Genomic DNA, 24715 nt, shown 5'->3' on the forward strand with positions numbered 1-24715 from the left:
AAGTGGCAAAATGTCTTCTGCATTCATCAGTCCAGACGAAAGTTCCTCACAATAAAAATCTGTTTAAATTTTTTTATGTAAATTTGTGAACCTCCTAAGTTCAGTGTTTTTGCAGATAAGCTTCAGTCCATCCATTCATCGAGACTGCAACCACAGATTCACCTTCTGGTAACTTTGTTGGTTTTTTTGTGAAATGTGGTTTGTATATAGACCTTTTATACATGTAATACAGCCATTATAAGGCAATCTCTCATACATCTTTTTTTAAGATAAAGGCAATAAAAATTTTAAATGTACTGTATAAAGGAAAGCCTGCGCAATAATTTATTTTAAGTTCTGATTTAAAAGAAGTGGGTGTGTCAGCAGTCCTCAAGTGTTGAGGAAGCTTGTTCCACAGGTGAGGAGGCTCGGAACTAAAAGCTGTTTCAGCCTGTTTGCTTCTCACTCTGGGACTCCAAGGATAAACAACACTTTTAACAATTTATGTCAAAGGTTGCATGCAGAGAAGCGAGTATTTTCAGCACTCTTTCCAAGCCCAGCAGTCTAGTCAGCCAGACACATGACTTTTCATTGACTGAGTCCAGAGGCGGACTTTGTCACGCCTGTGCACGCACACGTCATGCATCGCCCCTGCCTCCACGTGTCTTCCACCGCCGCCGCCCGGGTGTCCGACGGTCCATGAAGGCGGCGCGGCGATGGGCGGAGCTTCCGCTCTGACGTCAGAGCGGGCTGGCCCAGAGACGGGCTGAGCACACACGGAGCGGCGCCATGCATTACCCCGAGAGCCGCGGACCGCCTGCAGAAATGCCTCCCGAAGACCTCGACCCACGCCGGAGTTCTCGTCCCCGGACGCACGTTACGGCGTTGTTTTACTGATATGCCACCCTGAGGAGGGTATGCGAGCCCTAAAATGGCCCGGTTCTGAGTGTTCCTTCGGCGTTTCGCTCGGTGTAGCGTGGCACAGGCGGTGGATCGTTTCCAAAGTTGTCGGTTAGCAGGACGCGTGTGAAGGATCGGACTTAAAGGAGCAGCGCACCCCGCTGCCAACATGGAGAAGCAGCAGAGCGAGCTGGAGCGAGACAGACAGTACTGTGAACTTTGTGGGAAAATGGAGAACCTCCTGAAATGCGGGAGGTGCCGGAGCTCCTTCTACTGCAGCAAGGAGCACCAGAAGCAGCACTGGAAGAAGCACAAGCTCATCTGCAAGGAGGCGGACAGGGCGCAGGTCTCCAGGCAGAAGCCCGGGCAGGCTCCGCCGCCGGGGGACGAGACGGCACCGGAGAAAGGCGGAGAAAAGAGGATCCCCGAGCAGGCGGAGAGCGCGTCTCCGCCGCGGAACAGCAGCACGGAGGCGCCCGAGGTGGGAGACCGAGTGGGAGAGGACGGGTCCAACAACACCGCCACACCTAACGGACAGACCAGCTCATCCCCGCAGAAACTCGCCATGGAGTACATTGTCCCGTGCATGAACAAGCACGGCATCTGCGTGGTGGACAACTTTTTAGGAGCGGACACCGGCATGGGCATTTTGGAGAATGTCAAGGCTCTGCACAAATCTGGCAAGTTCACCGACGGCCAGCTGGTGAGCCAGAAAAGTGACTCCACTAAAGACATCCGAGGGGACAAAATCACGTGGATAGAGGGGCGGGAGGCCGGCTGCGAGAAGATCCTCTTTCTAATGAGTCGCATGGACGACCTGATCAGACATTGTAATGGCAAACTGGGAAACTACACAATAAATGGAAGGACGAAAGTAAGTATTGTGACCTGCTGACCCTCAGATCAGGAGCAAGAGGTCTGAGGAGGTCCACCTGCCAGATACACACACACACACACACACACACACTCGGGAAATCACCCAGAAGTTTTATTTATGTCTGTAAGAATTCAAGAACTGCAAAGTGAATGAATGGGAAAGAATGGCGATTTACTGCGATCATCCTCTGTGCCCACATCAGCTTCACTTCCTCCAGCTATACTTGATTTAAGGCACTATGTGCAGATCTTTTTTATTGTAGAATGACTCAGATTATTTGATCTCCCCATGTAACCATCACGCCATGGCTTCTGCTTCTCTAAGTAGTTCTGATATTTGCTGTATGATTCTTATTCTCTGCCGCAGACTGGAGATATTCTAACACCCTCTTCTTTTATTATTTAGTGGAATTGAAGGATTTCTTTCAGGCATGCCTAAAACTTTGCACAGTATTAAACTTTCAAGCAAATCCTTTTTGTTTTCGTCGGCACCATTCAGTGGATCAGCCCAGTGTACGAATTAGACCTGACTTGGGGTGTAAGTCCCGTCCAGCTCCTGGTTAAAGCGGAGTTAAATCCCTGAGTCAGAACAGTGGATTACTTTGAGTGTGGTGCACCTTCAAGATATGTGCTCACATCTTTTAACTTTTCATATTGGATTATATTTCTCAATTAACGCCCACACTCACATCAAGAGGTAAAGCAAAACTTCAGGTGCTTGTTCTTTTGACAGCTGAGCTGAGGAGAATGCCAGATTGTTTGAGTCTGCAGAAACTTCTCCCCTGCTGTTGCTGTGATCCAAGTAGAGCAGAGTTGATGCGTCAGACTGGTGTTCTGCTTCTTGTGGATGGTATTGATCTCTACATTATCTTCTCTTGCTTTCAATGCATTAAACCACAAGATCGTGGAGTTGGAGCCGACCCCTCCTGAACAGCGCAGTTCAGAACAGTTAGGATTCTGTGCAAACAGCTTGAAAGGAAGGTTAAAGTAGTTTTAGTTTAAAGGATTTGGTGGATTCGTGTGTCAAATATTAAACCCTCGGTAGTGCAGTTGCAGCCTGCATGTAGTCGTGTCCCGTGTAAAGTTGAATGAGCGCTTCTGTGATTTCTGAGCAGTCGAAGCATCAAGGAAGGATTTCATACAGCATCGGGTGATGATTATTTGAGGTGCAAACAGACCACAGGTCCCTTCACACGAGGTGACAAAGACCCACAACTCTACGCGTTTTGTTCAGACCGACCGTTTTCAGTTGAGTCATACAGGATCTGAGAAAACATCCTCCACACCCACACACACTTTCATACGTTGAAGTGTTCAGGTAAATTACAACGTCAATAAAATAGTCATTTTTATACACTTTTAGGGTGTTACTGTAGGACAAAGTCCTTCACTGTTACTGACACAACAGCAGAAAGATGTGGAGTGACTGCAATTAAAATAATGAATAGAAACAAGGCATTATGGGAGCGACTGCTATGATTAGAGTGAATAAAACAATTGAACAAACTGATTCACAAGATGTAAGTAAAGACACCTGTTTTGGTGTTGATGAATATGATTTAACAGGTTGTGTCAGTGCAGTGAATCATTTTCAGAGTCGTTTGAACTAAGTTTGAAGAGGTGGATGGCTCCTGTAATGAATGCAGACAGGATGAGGCGGAGGAGTGATGCTCTGAGGAGGAGACCTGGTTGAGTCACTTTTGGCAGTGGTGGACGGCAGCTTCTGATTCACCGAGAAAACACTTGATGAGCGGTATCGCTCTCAGGCCGATTCCCATGAAAATCGCTTCTTGCTGCTTCATCTCTTTTTTTTTTTTCTTCCCCCTATCTTCTCTCTCCAGTCAGACTGATGAGCACAGTTTGAATATAAAGTTTAAGGGGAGGACACACCTGGACAGGTCAACGGCCAACCACACACACACACACACACACACACACACACACACACACACACACACTCTGACACTGCGTTATTCAAGACTGACAACACACCACCTTGAAGGTCCTGAGGCCCGTGTTGTTGAATGACTTTATGGAAAAGTAATAAAATTGAGCAACACACTTCATGCTGTTGGCTTTCAGACAACCTGTAGCCTCAAGTTGGATAAAACTTTATGAAAGATTGATGGGTATCTTACCCAACGAGGCCGTGACGAGCAGAATAGGAATCCTTTGGGTTGGAGTTTGGACACACCCACTACCAGCAGGTCAACCATAGTTGTGGCAAGAAGGTACAAAAATAATCTTTTTTTTTTTTTTTTTTTCGGAAAAGTATTCAGAAGTCATGTTCACAACTTGTTCACGCTGAAGTGTTTGTATGAACAGAGTAGTATAATCTGCACAAGCACCACAAAGTCATATCATGTAATCTTTAAAACAGTTGGTTGATCACCAAACACTGGAAATGTCATGAATGTCAGATGACTTTGAGACTGTTTACAGTGATAATCAGAAGCATCGTTTTCAAACAGTTCTGTCTTATCTGAAGTGAATGCATCGTGTGATCCTTCCGTTTTTTTTTTTTTTTTATTCAGGAGAATTTCACATTTCCGAGCGCACCTGTGATGTTAGTTTCAGCGTTTGCACAATTTTCTTTGTTGCTATTGTTTCTCCTGCCGCTATTTATACCGGTCCATCTTATACCCTGACTATAAGCAAGGGCAGGAAACACCCTGGACAGAGATATTTTTTCCCTTTATGCATATTTTAAAAGAACTATTCAAGGACCATCAGATTCTTCGGAAAGCCTTATTTTTACCCTTGACAAGGGATCGGGACTGAGTTTAGGTAGAGGGAGATGGGTAAATATCTTGAGCAGTGAAGGAACTGGAAACAACATTCAAATCAGTCATTAAAAGACTTCAGCTTGCCGCAGTCGGGATTGTCAGTGTTTTACATTCTTCTTTGCTGTGCCATGTTCCTTCAGTGCAAAGACGTTTAAATGCTTTTTGCGGTGAAAGCCCACCTTGGATTGAATCCTGCGGCCTCTGCTGGCTTCAGGTTCTTAGTTTTCCATGCTGGCACAGAGCTCTGACAGGCGTGTGTTATTTTCGTCTGCCCCTCTTGTCTGGCAGACCCCTCCACCCGGCTGGTTCCTAGCAGAGTTCTCTGAAAGGGCATTATTTATTTCTACTTGTACTGTAGTGCCACACAGCTTCTCATTGAGTCTTGACTCGCCCGGATACTGCCCCAGTTGCATTTGGCAAACTTGGCGGCTGGACTGTGACCAGCAAAAAAATCAGCATGACTTGCACAAATGGAGGGCGGCCAGTATCAGTGGCTTCAAAGCGCCGCAACACAATGCGAGCACAGTCCGCATCGGGGAAGACAGAGGAAAAAGATTTTGCCCAAATAGTTATTAAATGCCATTGTTCCCATTTCCCTTTTTTCACTTGATAACATTGTGGGAAGTCGCAGGCGGCGGTGCGTGTTTGTTACTCTGCAGATTCAGCTCGTCCGCCGCTTTGTGATGCCGTTCTGGCGTTATCGGGAAGCGACGAGAAGCTCCGCAGCAGCAGCAGCGCCACCGTTATGTAACTAATGATAAATGTTAGACTGGCATGCAATGTAAAACAATAGCTTAATGATCCCAGGCTGCATGGTAAGCATTGCTACTGCTGGTTTACAAAGCGTTAACGCTGTTGAGATGAAGCGCTGTCAGTCTGCTTGGCACAGTGTGTCGGGCCTCGGCATGGCACCGGAATACCACATTTAAATTTCTGACCCTAGTTTTCCGCAGGGACCTCAGTGCTGACAGTGTGATTAGCTCCAATACAACTGTGGGTTTGTTTGCTCCCTTTGTGTATCTGATTGTCTCACATCCAAACGAGCAGAGTGAAATAAGCCTCTTTAATTTGAAGAATTCATTGATATACATCATTTAAATCGATAACTTATATAATATATGGCTCATAATTTGTAATGTACTCATTTATTCTGGGTAAGACGGTCACGTCTTAATGTATTCTTTTTCCTGGTGAAGCAGATGGCGGATAAAAGTAGCTGACCGATCGTCATCGCACCATGTGAACGTTTTAATGACACCTCTAGAAATTTATCTCTCACAGCAGAATAAATTAAGCAAAAAAATCAATTTTCAAAAAGGTAAAAAGTGTCTTCATCTATATTAAAATTGAACATAAGATTTAAAGCTTTTGACTGGTATTTTATTACAATTGTATGGATTTATTTTGATTTTGTCCGTTGCATTCTTGAAAGTGGAAGTTTTGTATGTTTGTCTGTAGACTTTAGTCCCACATGCAGGTTAGAGACTACAGAGCAGATAATAAAGACACTTTAAGATGTTTTTCTGCTTTTTAATAACCTATGTGGCACTTTGTCAGGATTTCATTGATGAATCAAGAAAATATTCAACAGACTTGTCAGTGGTGTGAATACATGTTTGCTGCTGATAGATCTAGATGACAGGAGTGAGATTTGTGGACATGAAATCTGTTTTTCAGGTGAAGTTGTTTATGAATCGCAGCGAGTTCAAGATCAGCTCATTTCACACATACTGTAAAATCTTCAGTGTGTCAAAACTTTATCGCACATTTCTCCGTGCTATAGGAATAAATTCTCATGTCATTCAACCCCGGCACACAGAGAAATAGGAGCGCAGAAAGAAGCAGTTCAACCTAAATCTAGACTTATTTACCTCCCTGTCATCCCTCTGCCTCTGTGTTAGAAATAGACTTGCATTTTCTTTTCTTTTTTTTTTTTTTTTTTTTGTGGTGGATTGTTGTGTTTGTGTCGTCATGTGTGAGATCACACAGCGCGACTGTGGACATGTGCGCTTTCATAAGGAAGTTGACCGTTGACCTAAATCCTAAAGCTCTACGGAGTAAGTAGACTTGAGGAAGTCATGTGACCGCGCTCCCCTGAGAGCCGGAGCCGGCTGTACATTATGCTATGGCGCTGTGTGAGCGCCTTCGTTCCTTCCGCCTCCAGCACCAGCATGACGGAGGCAGCACCTCGCATGCCACTTTTTCCTGCTCATTGTTCAGTCAACGCGCCGGCAAACCCAGAAATAGTTGCGAGAGTTTGCCAGCGCGCAGGCTCACCCGTCTCCCGTGCTGACGTAAAGGGATGAGGTGTAACCGGCTGTCACTTACGACCCCCCCGTGATTCACGTGACGACCTTTGAAGATGCTCGTAGCCGGTGTCACCTGCTCTTCTTGGTGATTTCCAAAATGTGAGGCTTATCAGCTGATGCTGCGTTCCTAATGTCCATTCACGCTGTGCTGCTGTGCAAAAGCATGCATGTTGTAGCGACGCAGTCGCGCTGCTTTTGACTCGGAGCTCACGGAGGTCAAGCTCTTGATCTGTGCGTTGACGCTGCTGCGACTGGCTGAGCAGCACCTGGCTGCGGTCCAGGTGGAGCCTTGAGAAAGAGCTCTTTGTTTCTGACTGTTTGCAGCTGGAGACTAGAAGACAGGGAGGATTTATGGTGGGAGGGGCAATCACTTTATGATAATTAGCCTTTAAACAACCATTTAGAATGGGATTTGGCCCTTATTGCAGCAGTCGTGTGCCAAATGGTTTAGATTTTACCTGTGATGCTACTTCTTATAATCACTCGCATGCATGGTTAATAGGAGGAAGTAATAATTCATATTATTTTATAGTTCATTCAAAATGAAGTCTTCTGATTTCTTTTATGTTTTTAATACACATTCTTGCATTAATTGTGAGCCGTGGCTTTTTGTGGTGCTCAATCTTCCACCACTGGCAAAGAGAAAGTATCAGTGACTGATCCAATTACAGAATGAGTTCACTTGGCTCCCGCACAGTCACGGATGGATCCATTCAGTCAGGATGAGCAGTCGCTAAGAAGTGACTGTAGTGCACAGAGCCGCCTCAGTGACTTGAATATCTGCTCTCCTTCAGTTTACCCCCGCCCTGTCAGAACGCAGCCCACCCGGCCCAGATGCACGCAGGAGATACGATGGAGGAGCGAAACGATGCTGCAGCAGGAACGGCGGGCCCGCTTACGTAAAACTTTGAGCACCTCGCGGACATTAGCATATGCATCCGTCTTTTACTTGCCGGCGGGAATATACAGCAAGATATGAAAAGCTGCCGACGTTCCACAATTCACTTTCGAGTATTTATATAACTATAGCAGAATTTAATCGGGTGTTTCCGTTGCAGCGTGTGGAGGGTATATGGTTTTGTTGCCTCTATTGTTCACAGCTTACCACGAAGAAGAAAAGAGCAAACTAGGCCATTACTTTAAACAGGGATTTCCTCTGGAGCAGCACCACTCTCTGACTCTCTGATAAAACAGCCAGCGATCCCGGGCCGGGGCCCAAACCGTCTTGGTTTCCCACACTCCCCTGCGCTACAAGGTCCGCAGTCCAACTGTTTGTACTCGTGTTTGGATAAGCATCTCCTCTGTGAAGTGAGCGGACCCCTCGCAGCTTTTCCGTTTTGCTCCACCCCATTTCATGGCTCAGATCAGCGCGTGCGGCGCGATGGGCCGATAGCATGGCGGCGATCGGCGTGCGTCCGCGAGCGATCGGGTCGGCCGTCGTTCCTGACAGGTCGCGTTTTGACGCACGTCACGTTAAAAACCCCGATAAGGAGGCCGTTGACTGCCATTCACTGAGCTGTTTGTTATTCTTAAAGCTCAGTCACAGGGATGAACCCCTTGAAGTGCACCGTGTCCTGTTTAGAAGAGCGTCCCAGCATCGTGCAGTCAAAGAATCAACAAAAGAGATTCAAGTGACAGTTATCAGGATGATGGTAAAGAACAAAAAAACACATCACAACCACGCTGTTCCTTAAACAACGAAGAGTTGATACACAAAGAGGAGAATGATCAACTACAGTGACGTGAAATCAGATAAAACTGAGTCTGAGCAGAAACGGTTCCATCGATAACTGGCCAGCTCAAGGTAACAAGACCAAAACGGCCTAAACAGAGAATAATAATAAAGCAAATCTGATGTTTATAGGCGGATTAGTCCAGTCAGTCTCGACTATAAACATGGTTTGTTTGCCAGTGTTTCTGTTAACACGGGAACATTTGAGATGGAGTTGAACGCCGTGCCTAATATGGTAGTTTTCAGTAGCATACGTTGAAGCTGATGATGGTTTTCTTGTGTGAAAGGATCATTCACAGTTAAGGAAATGGAAAGGTCATTCCCGACGTGACTTATTCCCTGTTTAAATATTAAAGTTTGATGAATCAATACTGGGATCCGTCCATAAAGTCAGGTATTGTGTCAGAAACTATTTTTTTTCTCTTTTGACAGAGGTTGAGTCTTATTGGAAATGTTCCCATGTTTCCAGCTACTAAAAGTTAATTTTTACCTGAATGTTTTAAAACAGGCTCTTAAGAATTACACAGAAGTTCATCCTTGTCGAGATTTTCATCGCTCGTCGTCCTTCGCCATTGAAACACTGGCGTGAACTCGTTGTGACCTCAGACACTCGCTTCTACTCAGTGGGCAGACATGCAGGGCTGCGTCTGATTGGACAGATATGTCAGCATGCAGAGCGTGAATTACACAGTGCAGGAAAACATATTTTCTTACAGGTTAATTGGTGTTTTGCAATATTTCACATTTTGCATGTTGATACTGCGATCAGTAAATTTGTACCATATTTTTTGTTCTGTATTCATTTCTAATACAGTATTTCCATGCGTTAGCTGGTTGCAGTGTCCCCTCTCGTCCCCACTTTGCACTGAAGTCTGTCAGCAGATGAACTCAGTGACTTATTCGTGTCGTGTTTACAGTCTTTGCATGGAGGAATCACTTGAATACGGTGGTGTTTAAAGCGTGAAGCGGGTCTCCCCTGGGTGTAGGGGGGGTGTTGTAGCAGCAGAAGTCTTCTGTGGGTCTGGGGAATGCCCTCAAATTTTCACTTTTAATTTTTCAGGGGAAATCATGATTTAAAAAAAATATATATTTTGTTGAAAAAAATTGTATAATGTGAAAAATATAAGGACTAAATTTCCTTTAGCATTTTCCTTCTTTTGATATCGGGTGTATTCAAGCATGCATTTGCTTTTGTTTCCAGTTTAATTTCAGTATTTGTCTTGTTGCTATGGAAACACCCTTGAACACAGTCATATCTCTGAGCTGGACCGGAAATATACAAACAAAAAGAGATTTAGAAGCCAGAGCCGTTAGTTTACAGTATGTCAGGACTCCGGGCCTGGGCTGCGTCATGTCGGTCCTGCTCGTGCTTGTCACGGCTCATCCAGTTCAGACCTAATTTGTAGGGGGGTTTGGGTTGCGGTCGCCTGAGACGAATTGGAAATGAGGAAGGAAAATAAACAGCAGCACACGACGACGACTTGCGTGGAATGGATCTGCCCCGTCGCACACAGAGGACTCCTCCGTCTCAGTTACACAAGAACGGAGCGGAAGAAAAACATTGCAATGAACTGTAGATGCGTAGCGTTTCATTGGCGGTCGTCACTCTCCAATAGTTGAAAATAACTTTATATTTAGGTGAATAAATAATTAAGAAATACAAATTAAGCATGACTAATGAACAATAATTTTACCTGGTACTGGTTCCACAGTTTATTACGTAGGTGTCTTCCTGCAGACCCCACAGAGCTGACTGGGGTGACCTCTACACGCCTCTCCTTGTTTGTCTGTAAATGCTCGTCGGCCTCTGAAGCCGTGCTCGTGGAATGTAAACAAACGGCACGGCGAGCAAGGTCAGCCTCCTAATGAGGGCCACGGTGGAACGCGGAAGAGATGGTGGCGGGGAAAAAAAGGAAACTCGGAGAGATATAAAGGTCAGGGGGCGACGGCGGCCAGGAAGAACATCCTCCCCGCAGGCTAAAGAAAGCCGACTGCGGCGGAAGGAAGAGTCATCCGTATTTTTGAAACTTGCTGATTTAAAGCAGGTTCTTTTTCTATTGAATCTATTTAAGAAGCATGAATTATGAAGGAATAACAGTCATGAGAATTTCCGAATCGTAGAATTGTTTTCCTCCACATTTCAAAGCTTTGCACTGAGATTGCGTCTGTGCTGGATTCTTATCATGGTTGTAGTTTCAAATCATTGTTTGTTTGTTTTTTAGTCAGAAGTGGAGACTGTTTCGTGTGTGTGTTGCGTTCTCATGACCTGATCACATGAAAAGGCAAAGTGGAGGTAAACAGCGCTTGAGACGAGTACGCCTTCTGTTGTCCAGAGTCGTGCATTTTCTAATGCGATATCTAGTTCTGAGGTAAATTTCATAATTTGCATTTTGTCAGTTTAAAGCCTGATTATTTTTTTTTTCCCTGTGTTCAAAATTAAGTTGAATCCTTTTTGAAAGTTTTGCAGTCTTTAAAAAAAAAAAAAAAATTATGCGATTGGTCCTACCTCCTCGAAAGCGACACTTTACATGATCATCTGCTTCGACACACTCCATTTATCCTGCAGCTTGACATGTATGCGCTGAGGAAAAATATAGATCATGCTACGTTTTCTTGTGAGCCGGGGTAGTTTTAGATTTGTGGTCACCTGGTCTCATGGATCTACTTATTGGTCTGACTGGTGATTTCAAAATAAACTAAAATCTGTGTGTTTCAGCCATGGCCGTATTCTGCATGGATTATCGAATGCAAACTTCGTCAGTGACAGTTTTCTGACTCGGTCCATCTTTCTCGCTGAAATTTGCCTTCAAATTGACACCAATTAAAACAGCTGTCAGATTCAAACTGCTTGGTTTGAACGCATAAATCCAGGGATGCATCTGAAAGGTCAGATCTTTGATTCCTCCTCCTTCAGCTGTTCAGCTCAGGAGTGTGAAACTTAAAACTTCACCATGTCCCAGTTTCACTTGGTACCGATGCTCTTGCACCTTCACTCAGTGCGCGCGCACACACACACACACACACACACACACGCCTTTCCTAGCAGTGACTGTTTACCCATCTCCAGCCTTGCAGCGTTAGCGCAGCAGTTCAGAGTGGGAGGGGGGGGGGGTGGGGGGTGGGGTGACAGAGCCGAGGATCAGCCAACCCTCCTCACGCTCTGCACGTAGCACAACCATTAAAATACTGCTCCCTCTGGAGGGAGGCCAAGAGTCAAAGTTTACAGCAGTTCACTCCTCTCCTCTGTTCCAGCCTTCTGCTTTTTCTGTGGGTGCCCCCCTCTCTCGCTCGCTCCCTCTCTCTCTCTGTCCTTCTGTTCTTTTTACACACACACACACACACACACACACACACACATGCACACGCAAGCTTACTGTATTGCGTCTTACTGACAGGAAGGCCTTTGTCATTTGGTGTGCCCCTCACCCAACAGCCGTTTCTTCTAACACCCCCCCCCCTTTTTTTTTTTTTTTTTTGAAATCAGTGAAGGACTCGCCAACACACACCCCTCATCGTTTTCTTGGCGTTTTCTTGTTCTGCAGCTTTGAAGACCCTGATAGCATTCCAGTGGCAACCTGCATCGCTCCAAGGACGTGAGACAATATGGAGTGACGCAGGCGTCTGCGGTCCAACACGCAGGAAAACGATATTCTGACGTGTGCGTGATGCCGGATCTTGTTTGTTTTTGTGAAACCGCCGCCATTGAGAAGGTGGCACGCAGCCGTCAGTGATCAGCTCCTTCCAGTTGTACGCATGGATGAGGGTTTCGCACATCCCGTATCACTGCCGCCGAGATTCTCAAGGTTCAGATGGAGAACGTCATTTCACCCGGCATGAGGAGAGGTTTAGTCTGCCGTGAGCCTCTATAATAATGTTGCTATGGTGTGTGTTGATGCAAGGCTGTGGAAGAATGTGGATGAACTTGCCTTTTGTCTGTCAAATCGCTGCTGAGTCACTGCTTTGAATGGGGGCTCGATCCGCTTTCTGTGCGGCCGCACGCTGGGGATTCATCCCAGCTCCGCTTTCAGAGCCAGAAGTAGCACCGCGTGCCAAATCTGGTCATTTTTAAAGTCGGATGATGTGGATTTGCTTTGTCTCATCATGTCTTCACTTTTTTTTTTCTCCCCCCCGAAGAGAAAACAACGGTGTCTCTGTCACACTTATTGAAGCTGTGTGCAAGTCTCCACGTGTGTGTGTGAGTGTGTGTTGTATTCCTCAGAGGAACTGTGCTCCGTATCGGTTTGTTCGCTCACTGTTTACACCACCAAGCTCACAGGAGCTCATCGGGGTTCACTGCCAACCCCCAAGCAGATCACACAAGTCTTCTTCGAGCAGGAAAAGCCGAGGGGAAATCGACGTGCGGCACGATATCTCCGGTTTATTTTCCCAATAGATTAAAGTTTATAATGAGGCAGTCGAAGAATGATGGGACTCTGCTTGTGCCCGTCCCTTTTTGCAGGTGAGGTATAGCGGTACGATCAGACTTTGCGAAGACCAGCAGATACATCCACATCACGAGATTACAGTTATATTTTGAGCCGCTTCTGCAGTTCTTGTCCTGCCTGACTGGACAGTTTATAGAAATGGACGCTTCTTTCCTTCTACTTATGCACTTTATGTCTGATCTTATTACATACATCAGATAGGAGCTTCTGGTGTGAGAGATGAGCTTTGCTCAGCCGTGTGATGGCCATGGTAAATATTCCAGACTCTTAGACGCAGGCCTTGTTCACAGCATGGATCTGGAGCTTGAAAGAAATTGTTTTTGTTTTGCGAGTTAGAAAAGATGGTTTTAGAATTAGTGTACTCTCTGCACGCACATGACCAGATGTCGCTAACCCTGTCACGCTTTTTTTTTTTCCTTTCTTCCATCTTTCTTCCTTTCAGGCAATGGTGGCATGTTATCCTGGAAACGGGACGCGCTACGTGCGCCATGTGGACAACCCAAACGGAGATGGGCGCTGTGTCACCTGCATATATTATCTTAATAAAGATTGGAATGCCAAGGTATGGAAATGATGCTAGTCGGTCCAGTTCCTGCCTCGGCGGCGATCTCCAGCTTCCGCGCTCCCACGCCGCCGCTTTGCAGCTCGTAGCAGTTACGTGTCGGCGCTCGCTGTGTGGCCCCTCGGCCCATTAATAATCCCATTAAAATGCAGAAATCCTGCTAATCCTGACACACCCAGTCAGATGAAAGAGCGCCCCCATGACACTTTTTCACACGTCTGTCGTTCTCACAGCAGGAGCGTCCATTCGGAGCCAGACAGGAACAGTAATGGGAATGAATCAGTGTTTCTGTGTGGGTGATGCTGTGTCGCACCGACAACCTGTTCAGTTTCATTTGTTCTCTGCCTCGAGACTGAGCCCAAACAGCCTGAACAATCCAATACTGCAGAGAATGTAGCGCCACACTGCACCAGAAGTGCCTTATAGTGAAGCACGAACTTGCCACAACTTGAATATTTTTTCCTTTGTGTTTAGTTTGGTGCAGAATCCTGCAGCAAACTGAGTGCAGTCACATCTGGCCAATAGATCTGATACATCATCTGCTGCCGCATCTCAGAACTGAATGCAATTAACTAATGGTACCGAGGATCTTCTGCTGCGCTGCAGTAACCACAACAAACTAACTTCAGTTTCTATTACTGGAGCAGATCAATCTCAATATGGGAGCACAAATGAACTAAGTTGCCTTAATAACGTAGTGTTCCTGCTTTAGAGGTGACGTCGCTAACATTTCCACATCTCCAAGCGTGTTTTCTGATGGAGTCCGTTTCGGTTCATGCGTGCGTCAGTCGCTCCGCGCCGCCGCCGCCGCCGCTGTACGGTTCCTTTCATGTCCACTCACACGCTTCACTTCTTTGAATGAGCAATGTTCCCGGGTCTTGTCCGACGTGTGAATAATCACAATCTGCGTCCCGATTGGCTGTTTCGTTAGGCTATAGAATGCGGTTGCCTGGATACGGGGGCACCATAAAGGAATGAGGAGGGGGGCTGTGGAATGTTTAGGTTCTGCTGTCCCACTTACGTCACGTCTCCTCGCTTAATTTGATATCAATCGATATGAAATATTCAGCATAATGACACCAGAACGCGAACGCTGGAGTTCAATGCTCTCACGAATATATGTCAATGTTAAAATCAACATGGATAAGACTAAAGTTGCTTTTCATGTTAAAAATAAACATTAACTGTCATAATACCATCAGTATAGTCACATTTCAGAAGCCTTATTTCAATAAAATTAGACAAATTTTCAAACGTTGGAATCAAAGTCTTAAAAAAATGATGTGCTGAAGTTGCTCTGAGAGGTGCCGTTAATGGATAACAGCTGTTCAAAAAGTGTTGATCCTGCTCATGAGTCTTAATAAAGTAACTCGAGCTTTCAGAAAAGACGCCAAAGTGATTACTGTAAACTAAGCAAATTGATTCAACCTAATAAATATTTATTTATTTTTATTTTATTTAACCTTTATTTACCCAGGAAAGTCCCGTTGAGATTAAAAACCTCTTTTTCAAGGGAGTCCTGGGGATATATTCTGTGCACTCAGGTGGCAAAATATTGAGAAAAAAAACAAAAAACAAAATTGCTGCTGATTGAAATGGAAAAGTTGAAGTAAGAATGAACCAGTCCCTGGAAAATATTTAACTTTTTGATGAACCATAAAAGTTCCTTTCCCAAAAAGAATGCTTTAGTTTTTCAGGAGAAAAGAAAACTTTTGTCTGTAAACTTTGTAACTTGAAACACATGCTCTTAATAACCATCTGCTCTCAGGGTGTAGTTCATGATTCATCTGAAGCAGCTAACCACCAGTGAAGCACTGAAAGTGGGGAAAAAATCAACACCAACATCTCTGCCAAACGAGGACGAGCTCCGATTCACAGTCAACTTTGCGTGGATGATAATTATAACGACTTCTGAGGCTACGCCATGTGAACTCCTTTTGCGAGAGCTGCGCTCGCCGGCCGTGGGGGGTGTCAGGTTGAGCAGGATTGTATTTGTTTTACTTGGACATGATGTCCTCCTCCTGCTTGAAATCATTAACCAGTGATCTGCGCGCCGCTCTCCCGTGTTCCTCTGTGGAATGCTTTTGAAGTAATTACCAGATCTTAAAATAATTCAGGACCGCAGCACGCCCGAGTCTGATTGAAGCGCGAACTCTACTGGGACTGGTTGAGTCGGATGTGAAGAAATACGTTTTCAACACATATTATTTAACTTGAATCCTTATCTGGGACTGCAGCGTATGTGCAAACAATAGAACTTAAATTATTGTGCGACACATTCAGGAGACAGCCGAATGGGGAATTACCGGAATCATTTCTCAATTAATCATTTCATTTGACTTCAACAGCAATAAGTCAAAAAAGCGATTTAATAGGACAACTTCAACCGTGTTTATTCATGAAGTTAGAGAGTTTGGTTGATGATCTGAGTTGATCACATAGACAGAAGTCACATAAGAATCAATGTGGGCTGGGCTCTTTACTAACCACGATAAACCAGAGACCACCAAATGGATGAAAAGCCTGGAGCTGTGGTAATGACGTTTAACATGATTGACACAACTGAACCCACAGAAGTGTGATCAATTGCCAAAAAAGATAATTACAGTTTCCTTTGAATGCGTTCCAAATGCAGACAGGAGTGAGAAAACGATTACTGTATTCTTTATTGTCTTGATGTGCTCGTAGAGAGGTTCCTTCCAACAGCATTGTGGAATTGTCTTGCGGTTCTGGTTTTGCTGTTATATAACCTGTCCATTAATCATGTGAACCCTGTCACACACCCACAGCGTTTCCAATGCTGGTGATCAGCGTGGCGTCGATGCATTATCAGAACAAGATAAAATACACCGAGGGAAAAATAAAACCGACTGAGTAAGATTAAACACAACTGAAATCCTTTTGCTCGTCACAGTCTGCTGTGCTGAGTTTGCGTGTGTGTTTTTGCAGGTGATCCACTAAGAATAACGCCGTGAGTGACAGGCGCGTAAACGGCCGTATTCAAATGAGTGTTTTGCGTGCATCGGGCTCTTTCAACTTCACCTTGTGTACACGCAATGTCACATCTGCACAGGTTTTCATATATAATTTATAACTTTCCAGTTCGGCCCCAGAGAGCACAGCACGCAAAAAAGAAAGCCTAATTTATTATTCACGATCCCATGAACCTCTGGGAAACCGCCGCACTCCAAAGAAGCAGTCAAATCATGAGTTGTTGCTGATTTTTAAGAGACCATGCAGAACTTTAGGGGTTTCTCCTTGATATTTAGCAGAAACTCGTCCAGCTTGTAGCGTCGCGGCTTATTTGTCCTCTAATCTCTCCGACCCGATAGGAAAGTCTGACCTCTGCTGATTAAAATCAGTAGTCCTTAAAGTGTTCACACGCTGGAAAAAAACAAAACAAAAACGCTCCTGTCTTGTCCGACGCTTTTGTCCCAGCATCGGTATTCCCCCCCCACTCCCTCCCTCCCTCCCTAAATTCAGCGCCGTCTATCTGGGAATGGCATTACGCGCTCGGACAAAGGGTGTGAACCTTTCCACTCTGCTGGTTTGCGTGTGAAGAGAGGGGCCTATCATATCAGCTGTGTGAGAGTTTAAGCGGCACGCTTTGCAGCAATCTGCTTTTTCACTCTCCAGGTCCTTTATCCAGCCAGAGCACTTTTCCTGTGGGTTCTGCTTCCTATCCCTCCACAGGAAAGCCGTCCCCCGCTGCTGCTTCCTATCCTGAGCTTTCCTCCTAGCCCTTGGAGTTGGACAAGCCTTTTCCTTTGACATTGTCATACTTGTGTTGATATTTTTAAAAGCCTCGCTTATTGTGTGTATCTCGGTGTGATATATACGCTGTTCTCCGGGAGGCTCTCCTCTGAGGCTTCGTTCAGTCGGTCCTCGCACCGCGTGTTTTTGCTTTCCTGCCACCGCTTTGCCGTGATTGGTTTAATTCGTTTCTCGTCTCTCTGCTCTTCCAAGGAACACGGCGGCCTTCTCCGAGTCTTCCCAGAAGGAAAGGCCCAGTTCGCCGACATAGAGCCAAAATTCGACCGTCTGCTGCTGTTCTGGTCGGACAGACGAAACCCTCACGAGGTTCAGCCGGCGTTCGCCACGAGGTCAGAACGGTCCCTCCGGCGCACGCCGCTCCAGGCCCGCCGTGTTGACGGTCGCTCACCTTTGCGTTTCTGTGTGAACAGGTATGCCATCACGGTTTGGTATTTCGACGCAGACGAGCGAGCCAGGGCTAAAGGAAAGTACTTAACAGGTAACAATGGACACACGGTCCACACAGCTCTGCCTCTATTGTCTCACAGCCTTTCTTGTCTTTTACGTAACCCCCTCCTGTGTGTCTGCGTTTCCCTCACGTGCAGCCGCAGGAGAAAAAGGAGTAAAAGTTGAACTCAACAAATCAACCGATCCCAGCTAGTGGGATGCCCACGTCCCGTGCAAGCAGCCATCAAGTGCTCCGTTCCAAGAAGTGGCCTACAGAGAGCGAGCGTGTGTGTGCGTGTGTGTGTGTGTGCGTGCGTGCGTGCGTGTGTGTGTGTCTGTGTGTTTTGCATGGTGAAACAGCAGACCTTTTCTTGAATGGACAGAAGATCCATTTTTATGGAGACAAATCAAGCAGATACACAGTAATTTGTTCATTTTCATTCAGCCTGGGTGACCCAGTGGACCTTGAATGTCACAACATTGTACTGAAAGGGATTGTTTTTTTTTTGTTTGTTTGTTTGTTTTCGTTTTGTTTTTCTCACTCTCTTTTCACCTTTTTTGGTGATAAATGCTTATATTACAGCTGACGTCTTCAAAACATTGCTTCAAACAGGAATTAAGCTCAGAGAACACCATCTTTTGTACATTGGTTTTTGCAGGTAATTCCTTTAAAGGTACAGTGTTCTGCATATGCATTGTGTTATGCTTTTCACATGGAATCGGCTGTTATGATAAACTACTGTATGTGCTTGAGTTTGCAATAATTTGAGGAGTGATTTAAAATTAAAGAAAAAAAAATTCCTTTTTTTCAACCGAACTTTTTGGGGTCCATAATTTTTTTTTTTTTTTTTTTTTGTCACACTACGTTTAGCTGAAGGTGTCATTATTTCTTTATGTAGTGAAATATCTTATTTTAGAGAATAAGTCTTCACAGTCTGAGCGCAACCGCAGCGTCCTGTGTGAAATGAACAGGATTTGGAAGTGCATGTCGCCCTCTGCTGGACGCGTACTGCACATGTCTGCATAAACTACTATCATCCATCCATCTTCTATGCTGCCTAATCCTGTGCGGGATTATGGGAACGCTGGAAGAAATCCCAGAGGAAACCCTTGCGCACACACTGGGAGAACATGCAAACTCTGCACAGAAAGGCCCCAGCTGGGATTTGAACCAAGGCCCTCTTGCTTCTTGCTCCACTCCAATCATTTTGAAACTGCATTTCTGACAGAAACACAATTTAAAAATGAATGATTCATGGCAGCTCATATATAAATTAATATTTGAGGTGTTTTCTCTATGAATGTGCCCAGAATTCAAATTATATTTGTCTTCATACTAAACATGTCAATAAGATTGCAGTGACCGGAAGAAATCATGTGCTGATCAATTTGGGTTTTTTTTAATTCAGGCAGATCATTTAAAAAAACGACAGAACAGCTTCACATAGTCCATTATTATCAGGCCTGTTGGAAGAATCTAAACATTTTAGGAAAAGCTTCCTAATATTAAAAAAAATAAGGTGCACAACATCCATCCAGGGTCTTTTCATTTATCTCTCAAGTACAGATAAATATCATGGATTAACCAATCTTTGGCTTTTTGTGTGTGTGTACCATGTCAGTGTGGCTGAACAGATGAAAGATGGAGACCAGAGATTTTCCTTTGATGGGAAAGGTTGGTATTATCACAACCCCCCCAAAGCTGCAGAACAGATAAAGATCTATAAACCAGTGATATTATCAGTACCCTTCAGTTATTAAACCGTGATGACAGACGGTGGGTAGGAGATAGAAAGCTCTGGCTGTTGGTGTTGATGGTGTAAAAACACCTCTGTGAAAGAGTCAGGAGGTGGAGCAGGTCGTCCTTCCGGATGGTTTGTGGGCAATTTGCACGGCCGCCGACACCATCGACGTGTGAACGCACAAACAAATGGGTGAATGTGACAGATCATGTCCAGCGCTAAAGCTAAGACACTGCTAAAGCAGTAAATCTGTACTCTGTACCAGTTCATTTGCTATTTAAAGAAGCAGAACAGTCTACGTTGGCGCTTTCTGTCTGTACCTCACAAACACTCAACAGAGTAGGCGTGCTGAGCGCTGACAGAGAGAAGTGTGTCACCATCAAAGTGTTTTACTATTATTATCTCTGCTGAAGGACTGAAATAAAAAAAAAGAACGAGTCGTTTCAACTTGAACAACTACCTGCTGTTAAATTAACTCTTTAGCTCTTAAAAAAACTGAAAAGCAGTTTTTTTTAATGGTTTTTAATTTGTATTAAATGAATATCTCTTCTATATAAACAAATCTTTATGCAAAAAAAAAGAACATACATTCAAAGACAGTACATAAAATAGTCATACAGTACATATCACAAAGGTCAGGAAATATATTAGGCGGTATTCAATATAAACTATACAATGGAAAAATGCAGACGAGCAGATCAAATTCTGTACAAGGTGTGTGCAAAATTAATACCCCATCTCTGGGCTTTTATATACTGGCAAGAAGGAAAGACTATGAGGCCTTTCTTCCCAAGACGAAGTACAAAACTGAATGCATGAAGTCAAGGGTGACTTTGATCCCGATGTGCCTTTTGTCACAAACAGAGACTGTGCAAAAATATACAAATGAAGAAAGTCACAGCAGGATGATCGGGAGTCACCGGGAGCGCCGCTCAGTAGTGGCTGAGCTCTCCCGCAGCGGGTGGGAAGTTGTAGGTGTCGTCCACGCCGATGTAGGCGCTGATGCCGCTGCTTTGGCTCCCCCACTCGTAGCTGTCGGCTGCCAGACTGGAGGATCACAAACGGGACAGCCATCAAGACACCACTCCACACTGTAACAGTGTGCAACAACGGGGATTTACACAAAAAAAAAAAAAAAAAAATAAAACCTTGCTTGGATGTTCTGAGGCATGACGCTCCACGCCAGGTCATCATCGCTATCGTAACGCCGCGGGTTGTCGAAGAAATAGGCCCTGGAGGAGAAGACGTGGCCAGGAAGTCCAGAGGCGCTCTGCAGGATGAACCACGCAAGTAGCTGATACATCAAATATTCAGCCTCAAAGGCGGAGAAAGGGTGATGTTACCCACATATGAACCAGATAATTCTAAAGACTCTTTAATGACAGAATAAATTTAAGATGAAAAACGTGAGATGTTTACATGCTGATGTGATGAAGTTAACTTAGAGGCATGCAGTTAGTCCTCTTTATCAAACTAGTGGCGATGATTCTCATAGTTCAGCTACAACTTGGCTGACTGTTGGGAAGGATGACATATTTGTGGCCTCCTGTAACCTTCAAAGTGACTCATTACTGCTATAAAGAAGGGTGTGATTGAGCATTGCTCTGCAGCCTGTTTGTCTTATCAATCCTGACAAAAACCCCATATACTGTATCGGCCTTTATTGTGATGCATACTGTGTAGGTTCCTTTTTTTTTTTTGCTGCGCTACACTACTTAAACTGGAACACATATTTTCTGACTACTTTTAATCAGAATCAGTAGGTAATATTGGATTTACATGTAACAATAACAACAAAAAAATGAGACTTTGACAGTTTTCCTCATCAACTTTGTTCTGAATCATGTTGACCGCCATGAGAAGGTAACAGCTGACTCACCCGGTCTAAGTTTGGCTGCCGAACTCTGAAGAAGTACACCACCAGGGAAGTGGGGAGCAGCTCCCATACAAACAGGATCACCCCAAAGACGATGTAGCCAGTGTCGCCCAGAGTTGACTGCAAATCAGCCTGGAGAGGAGAAAAAAAAAACATGAAAAAATTTTTAAAAAAGCACTTTTGAAGTTGTTCGTTTTCATCCTGAAAAGATGAATGAACCTTCTTGTAAAGATGCGGCCTCTCTACATGAGTTACTCAGACGATCGGTGGACTGACATCGTGACATGCAGCTTTAGTTTTCCGCCGCTGTCCCCTCTGCTGACCCACCTGGTCTGAAACGTTGTACCAGTCGTAATCGAAGGAGTTTATGCTCTTGTTTGACATCGCCAGGACGACCAGATTGTAGCACGCCCTCGAAGCGTAGAGGAGGATGACAATGGCCCCTATGACTGTCACCTGGCACACCGAGGTTCCCTGCACGGTGCGAGAAGTTGCCATGAGAAAAAAAAAGCAAAGATCAACCTCAATGAGACGTAATCGGCTGGGAGCAGATGTGAGATTACAAAAATAACACATAAAGCCGGATGACCAATATAGCTGCATTTTCTCTCTTTTTTTTTTAGAAAAGCAATGTCCTCGGCTCGTGTGTCCACCATCGAACAATCAGTCATGCACCAGAACAACAGTGTTGCTAGGAAACAATAACAGGACATAGATTATGTGCCGATGAGCATCTTCACACATGGTTGCGCAATACCTTTTGATGTCAGACAGAACACGATTGCTGAATAAATTACCAGCCAACCAGGCTGTAAGCACCGCCGTTATTCTCTTCTCACCTTGGACTCCAGGTAGATGTTGGCCAGAGACATCTTGGCGATCTTGTACAGGCACAGAGACAGCGAGACGGCGCAGAGGACGAAGAGACTGTCGTTGATGGCGACCCTCACGAGGACGATGGTGTGAGCTTCGGCGGAGGACATCCTCACCAGCAGGGCGCAAACTAAATTCACCACTAAGAACAGGAGGCTGATGAACAGGAAGAGGAGATACAGTGGCAGCCTGGTGGTCGGAAAAACAAAAGACAAGATGCATATTCAGTGTATCGATCAAACCCAAAATCAGAGAGAAAATGAGATCTAGTGCTTGTAAGTGTGTGTCTACTTCAGGCCACAGCGAGGCTGGACTTACCTGTACCTCAAAAGCTCCGGGGCGTACTTTGATTTAGCTTTGAAAACAACCTGTGAAGAGATTAAAACTGCATCATTCTAATGTGTCACACTTTCTTGACTCACAGATTTCACTTCTGTTTTTCTCGATCTCTGTCAAACACAGCTGGCCATGAAAGGGGAAGCTCTCGATTGAAAAGAGTTTTGAAATGAAAAACATGACGGACGCAGCGCTCAGGGCCGCCAAGCCTCGAGCCTCGCTGTCAGTTCGTAACTCTGACTCACATCAGCACAAGGAGATTATGCTAAAAATAAGCTTCGGGCAGCAGCCAGAGAGGCTATTATTTGATATCGGGATTATGTAAGCAGTTGGAGAAATGATTTGTAAGCCTCGCACTTGGCAGATTGTGTGAATGAAAGTCCGTTACACTGACAGCAGCAGGATGTAACAACTCGATGGCAGAAAGCTGGATTCAGGGTTTATCATTGCGTCACGAGTCACTGTGATGGTAAAAATGAACATCTGTATCAGGTAAAGCATTCAGGAGATTTCATGGCAGCTTTCGTCATTTATTTTGACACCAAATCCTGCTGCTATCAGATCAACTAACATGATTGTTTCACATAAAAATTACTGCAAAACTGATGTTGCTTAATGTAGAAGCAGCTGGGATGAAAGCAATGCAAAAGTCAAGATCAAGATCAAGGGAACTAAATTTAAATCTAGATTTCAGAAGTTTTGAGAAAAACCTAAAATGATTTTATTAGACACACTTTTTACTTGGAACATAATTCTACAAGATGTAATAATGTGTTGGCATCTGTTTTGAGGCCACTGTGTTGGGGAAAATGTCATCAAAGCTCAAATTGCTCAAATGGATCAGAAACTAAAGCATAAGTTGCAAAGCATTTTTTTCCAAGTGGTGACTTAAAACTGTGAGCCTGGTGATGCTGCTTTGGAATGAAATAACCTGAAAAGACAGATAATTAACCCGGATGTTGTCCACTAGGTGTCTATATTGAAGTCTATCTTGCTGCTGTTACACTTGGATGTCTGATTACTGTGATGCACATAAACACAAACTACACCCATTCTCACAGACAACTACAACTGAAAGTTTCTCTGTTCTCACAGACATTTTAATTGGTAAGAGGCTTGGACTGTGAACAGGATTTGTGACATAACAAATAACCCTGCATAGAAAATTAAACCCACTCCTGTACTTGAGACTCCAGATGTAGATATAGAGGGAAAATGCTTCACTTTGCAGCTTGAGACATCTTGTTTCCAGCATTTAGATTTAATAATTAAACAGTGTATAATGAAGAAGATGGAGCAGAGATGAAAAAGGTCACTAAACGCTCTTTGGATGTTCAGGGATTGCTCCAAACCTGCTGCTGTCACGTGACTCAGTCCACCTGTCTCCAGCTCACCTGTGCAAAGTAGAGGTTCATGAGGCTGAGGGTGAAGAACTGCAGGCAGACGGGGAAGCAGTAGAGCAGCCAGAAGGGGAACGGCCCCAGAGTGTTGGCCGTCACAAAGTTCCTGAAGTAGAAGGAGAAGAGCACGGTGCGCAGGGCGGACCACAGCAGGCACAGGAACAGGAACACCGTCTGGTAGCTGAAGCGCTTGTGTCGGTACCGCAGCACGAGCCACAGCTGCACGTACACGAAGGCGAAGAGCAGCGAGTAGAAGACCGTGTAGACCACCGTCAGGCCCAGAGTCACGTAGGGGGGCACGGCGGGGCCGAGGGTGGGCAGAGGCATGGGCTGCTGCCCCTCCTCCCCCTCCTCCTCCGCCGCCGCCGCCGCCGCCACCGGCACCGGGGCCTCCATGGCCGGCGTCTCCGCCCGGGCTGCGGGCTTCACCGAGCCCGCCTGTCACGCTCTCACGCTCCCGGCAGAGGAGAGGCGAGAGCTGAGACTGGGGAGGGGGGGGAAAAAAGGGGGAAAAAAAAGAAAAAGATGAGGAAAGGGAGCGGCGGATGGAGCTGTCAGGAAGCGCGAGGCGGGGAAAAGTCCAACTTCCTGCAGCAGAGCCGGAGACAGCCGGGGAGAGCCGGGCACATGATCAGTGATGAGAATGAGGCGATTGTCGGCCAGGAAGCTGGTGAGGGCTGCAGCGAGGAACTCCGAGCG

General features: G+C 45.2%; 2 protein-coding genes across 3 annotated transcripts; one reads left to right on the forward strand and one right to left on the reverse strand.

The window, feature by feature from the left end:
• The first annotated feature begins 670 nt into the window (after positions 1-670).
• On the forward strand, positions 671-18612 carry egln1a (egl-9 family hypoxia-inducible factor 1a). The gene is made up of 5 exons (XM_030107198.1): positions 671-1753; positions 13470-13589; positions 17556-17692; positions 17774-17841; positions 17948-18612. Exons 1-5 carry the CDS (start codon positions 1049-1051, stop codon positions 18001-18003), a joined length of 1086 nt encoding a protein of 361 aa, XP_029963058.1. The 5' UTR covers positions 671-1048; the 3' UTR covers positions 18004-18612.
• A 1422-nt stretch (positions 18613-20034) lies between these two features.
• On the reverse strand, positions 20035-24715 carry gpr137ba (G protein-coupled receptor 137Ba). 2 transcript variants are annotated; one of them, XM_030107255.1, is made up of 8 exons: positions 24401-24414; positions 24011-24370; positions 22599-22648; positions 22247-22469; positions 21735-21881; positions 21411-21539; positions 20680-20801; positions 20035-20578 (listed from the first exon to the last, which is right to left on the reverse strand). In XM_030107255.1, exons 1-8 carry the CDS (start codon positions 24410-24412, stop codon positions 20464-20466), a joined length of 1158 nt encoding a protein of 385 aa, XP_029963115.1. In that variant the 5' UTR covers positions 24413-24414; the 3' UTR covers positions 20035-20463. The 2 variants fall into 2 exon arrangements, with proteins under 2 accessions (XP_029963115.1, XP_029963113.1); XM_030107253.1 differs by having other exon boundaries at positions 24011-24715.

The sequence above is a fragment of the Salarias fasciatus genome, chromosome 13 (genome assembly GCF_902148845.1).
Source record: "Salarias fasciatus chromosome 13, fSalaFa1.1, whole genome shotgun sequence".
Lineage (NCBI taxonomy): Eukaryota > Metazoa > Chordata > Actinopteri > Blenniiformes > Blenniidae > Salarias > Salarias fasciatus.

Bases quoted from the DNA above. Each gene is read 5' to 3' on its own strand.
- egln1a (XM_030107198.1), top strand. From the start codon at position 1,049: ATGGAGAAGCAGCAGAGCGAGCTGGAGCGAGACAGACAGTACTGTGAA. The intron at 17,693-17,773 runs GTCAGAACGGTC...CTGTGTGAACAG, and splicing joins CAGCCGGCGTTCGCCACGAG to GTATGCCATCACGGTTTGGT. The intron at 17,842-17,947 runs GTAACAATGGAC...CCTCACGTGCAG, and splicing joins TAAAGGAAAGTACTTAACAG to CCGCAGGAGAAAAAGGAGTA.
- gpr137ba (XM_030107253.1), bottom strand. From the start codon at position 24,412: ATGGAGGCCCCGGTGCCGGTGGCGGCGGCGGCGGCGGCGGAGGAGGAG. The intron at 21,540-21,734 runs GTGGGTCAGCAG...TCTCCTCTCCAG, and splicing joins GGTACAACGTTTCAGACCAG to GCTGATTTGCAGTCAACTCT. The intron at 20,579-20,679 runs GTTTTATTTTTT...GTGATCCTCCAG, and splicing joins CCTCAGAACATCCAAGCAAG to TCTGGCAGCCGACAGCTACG.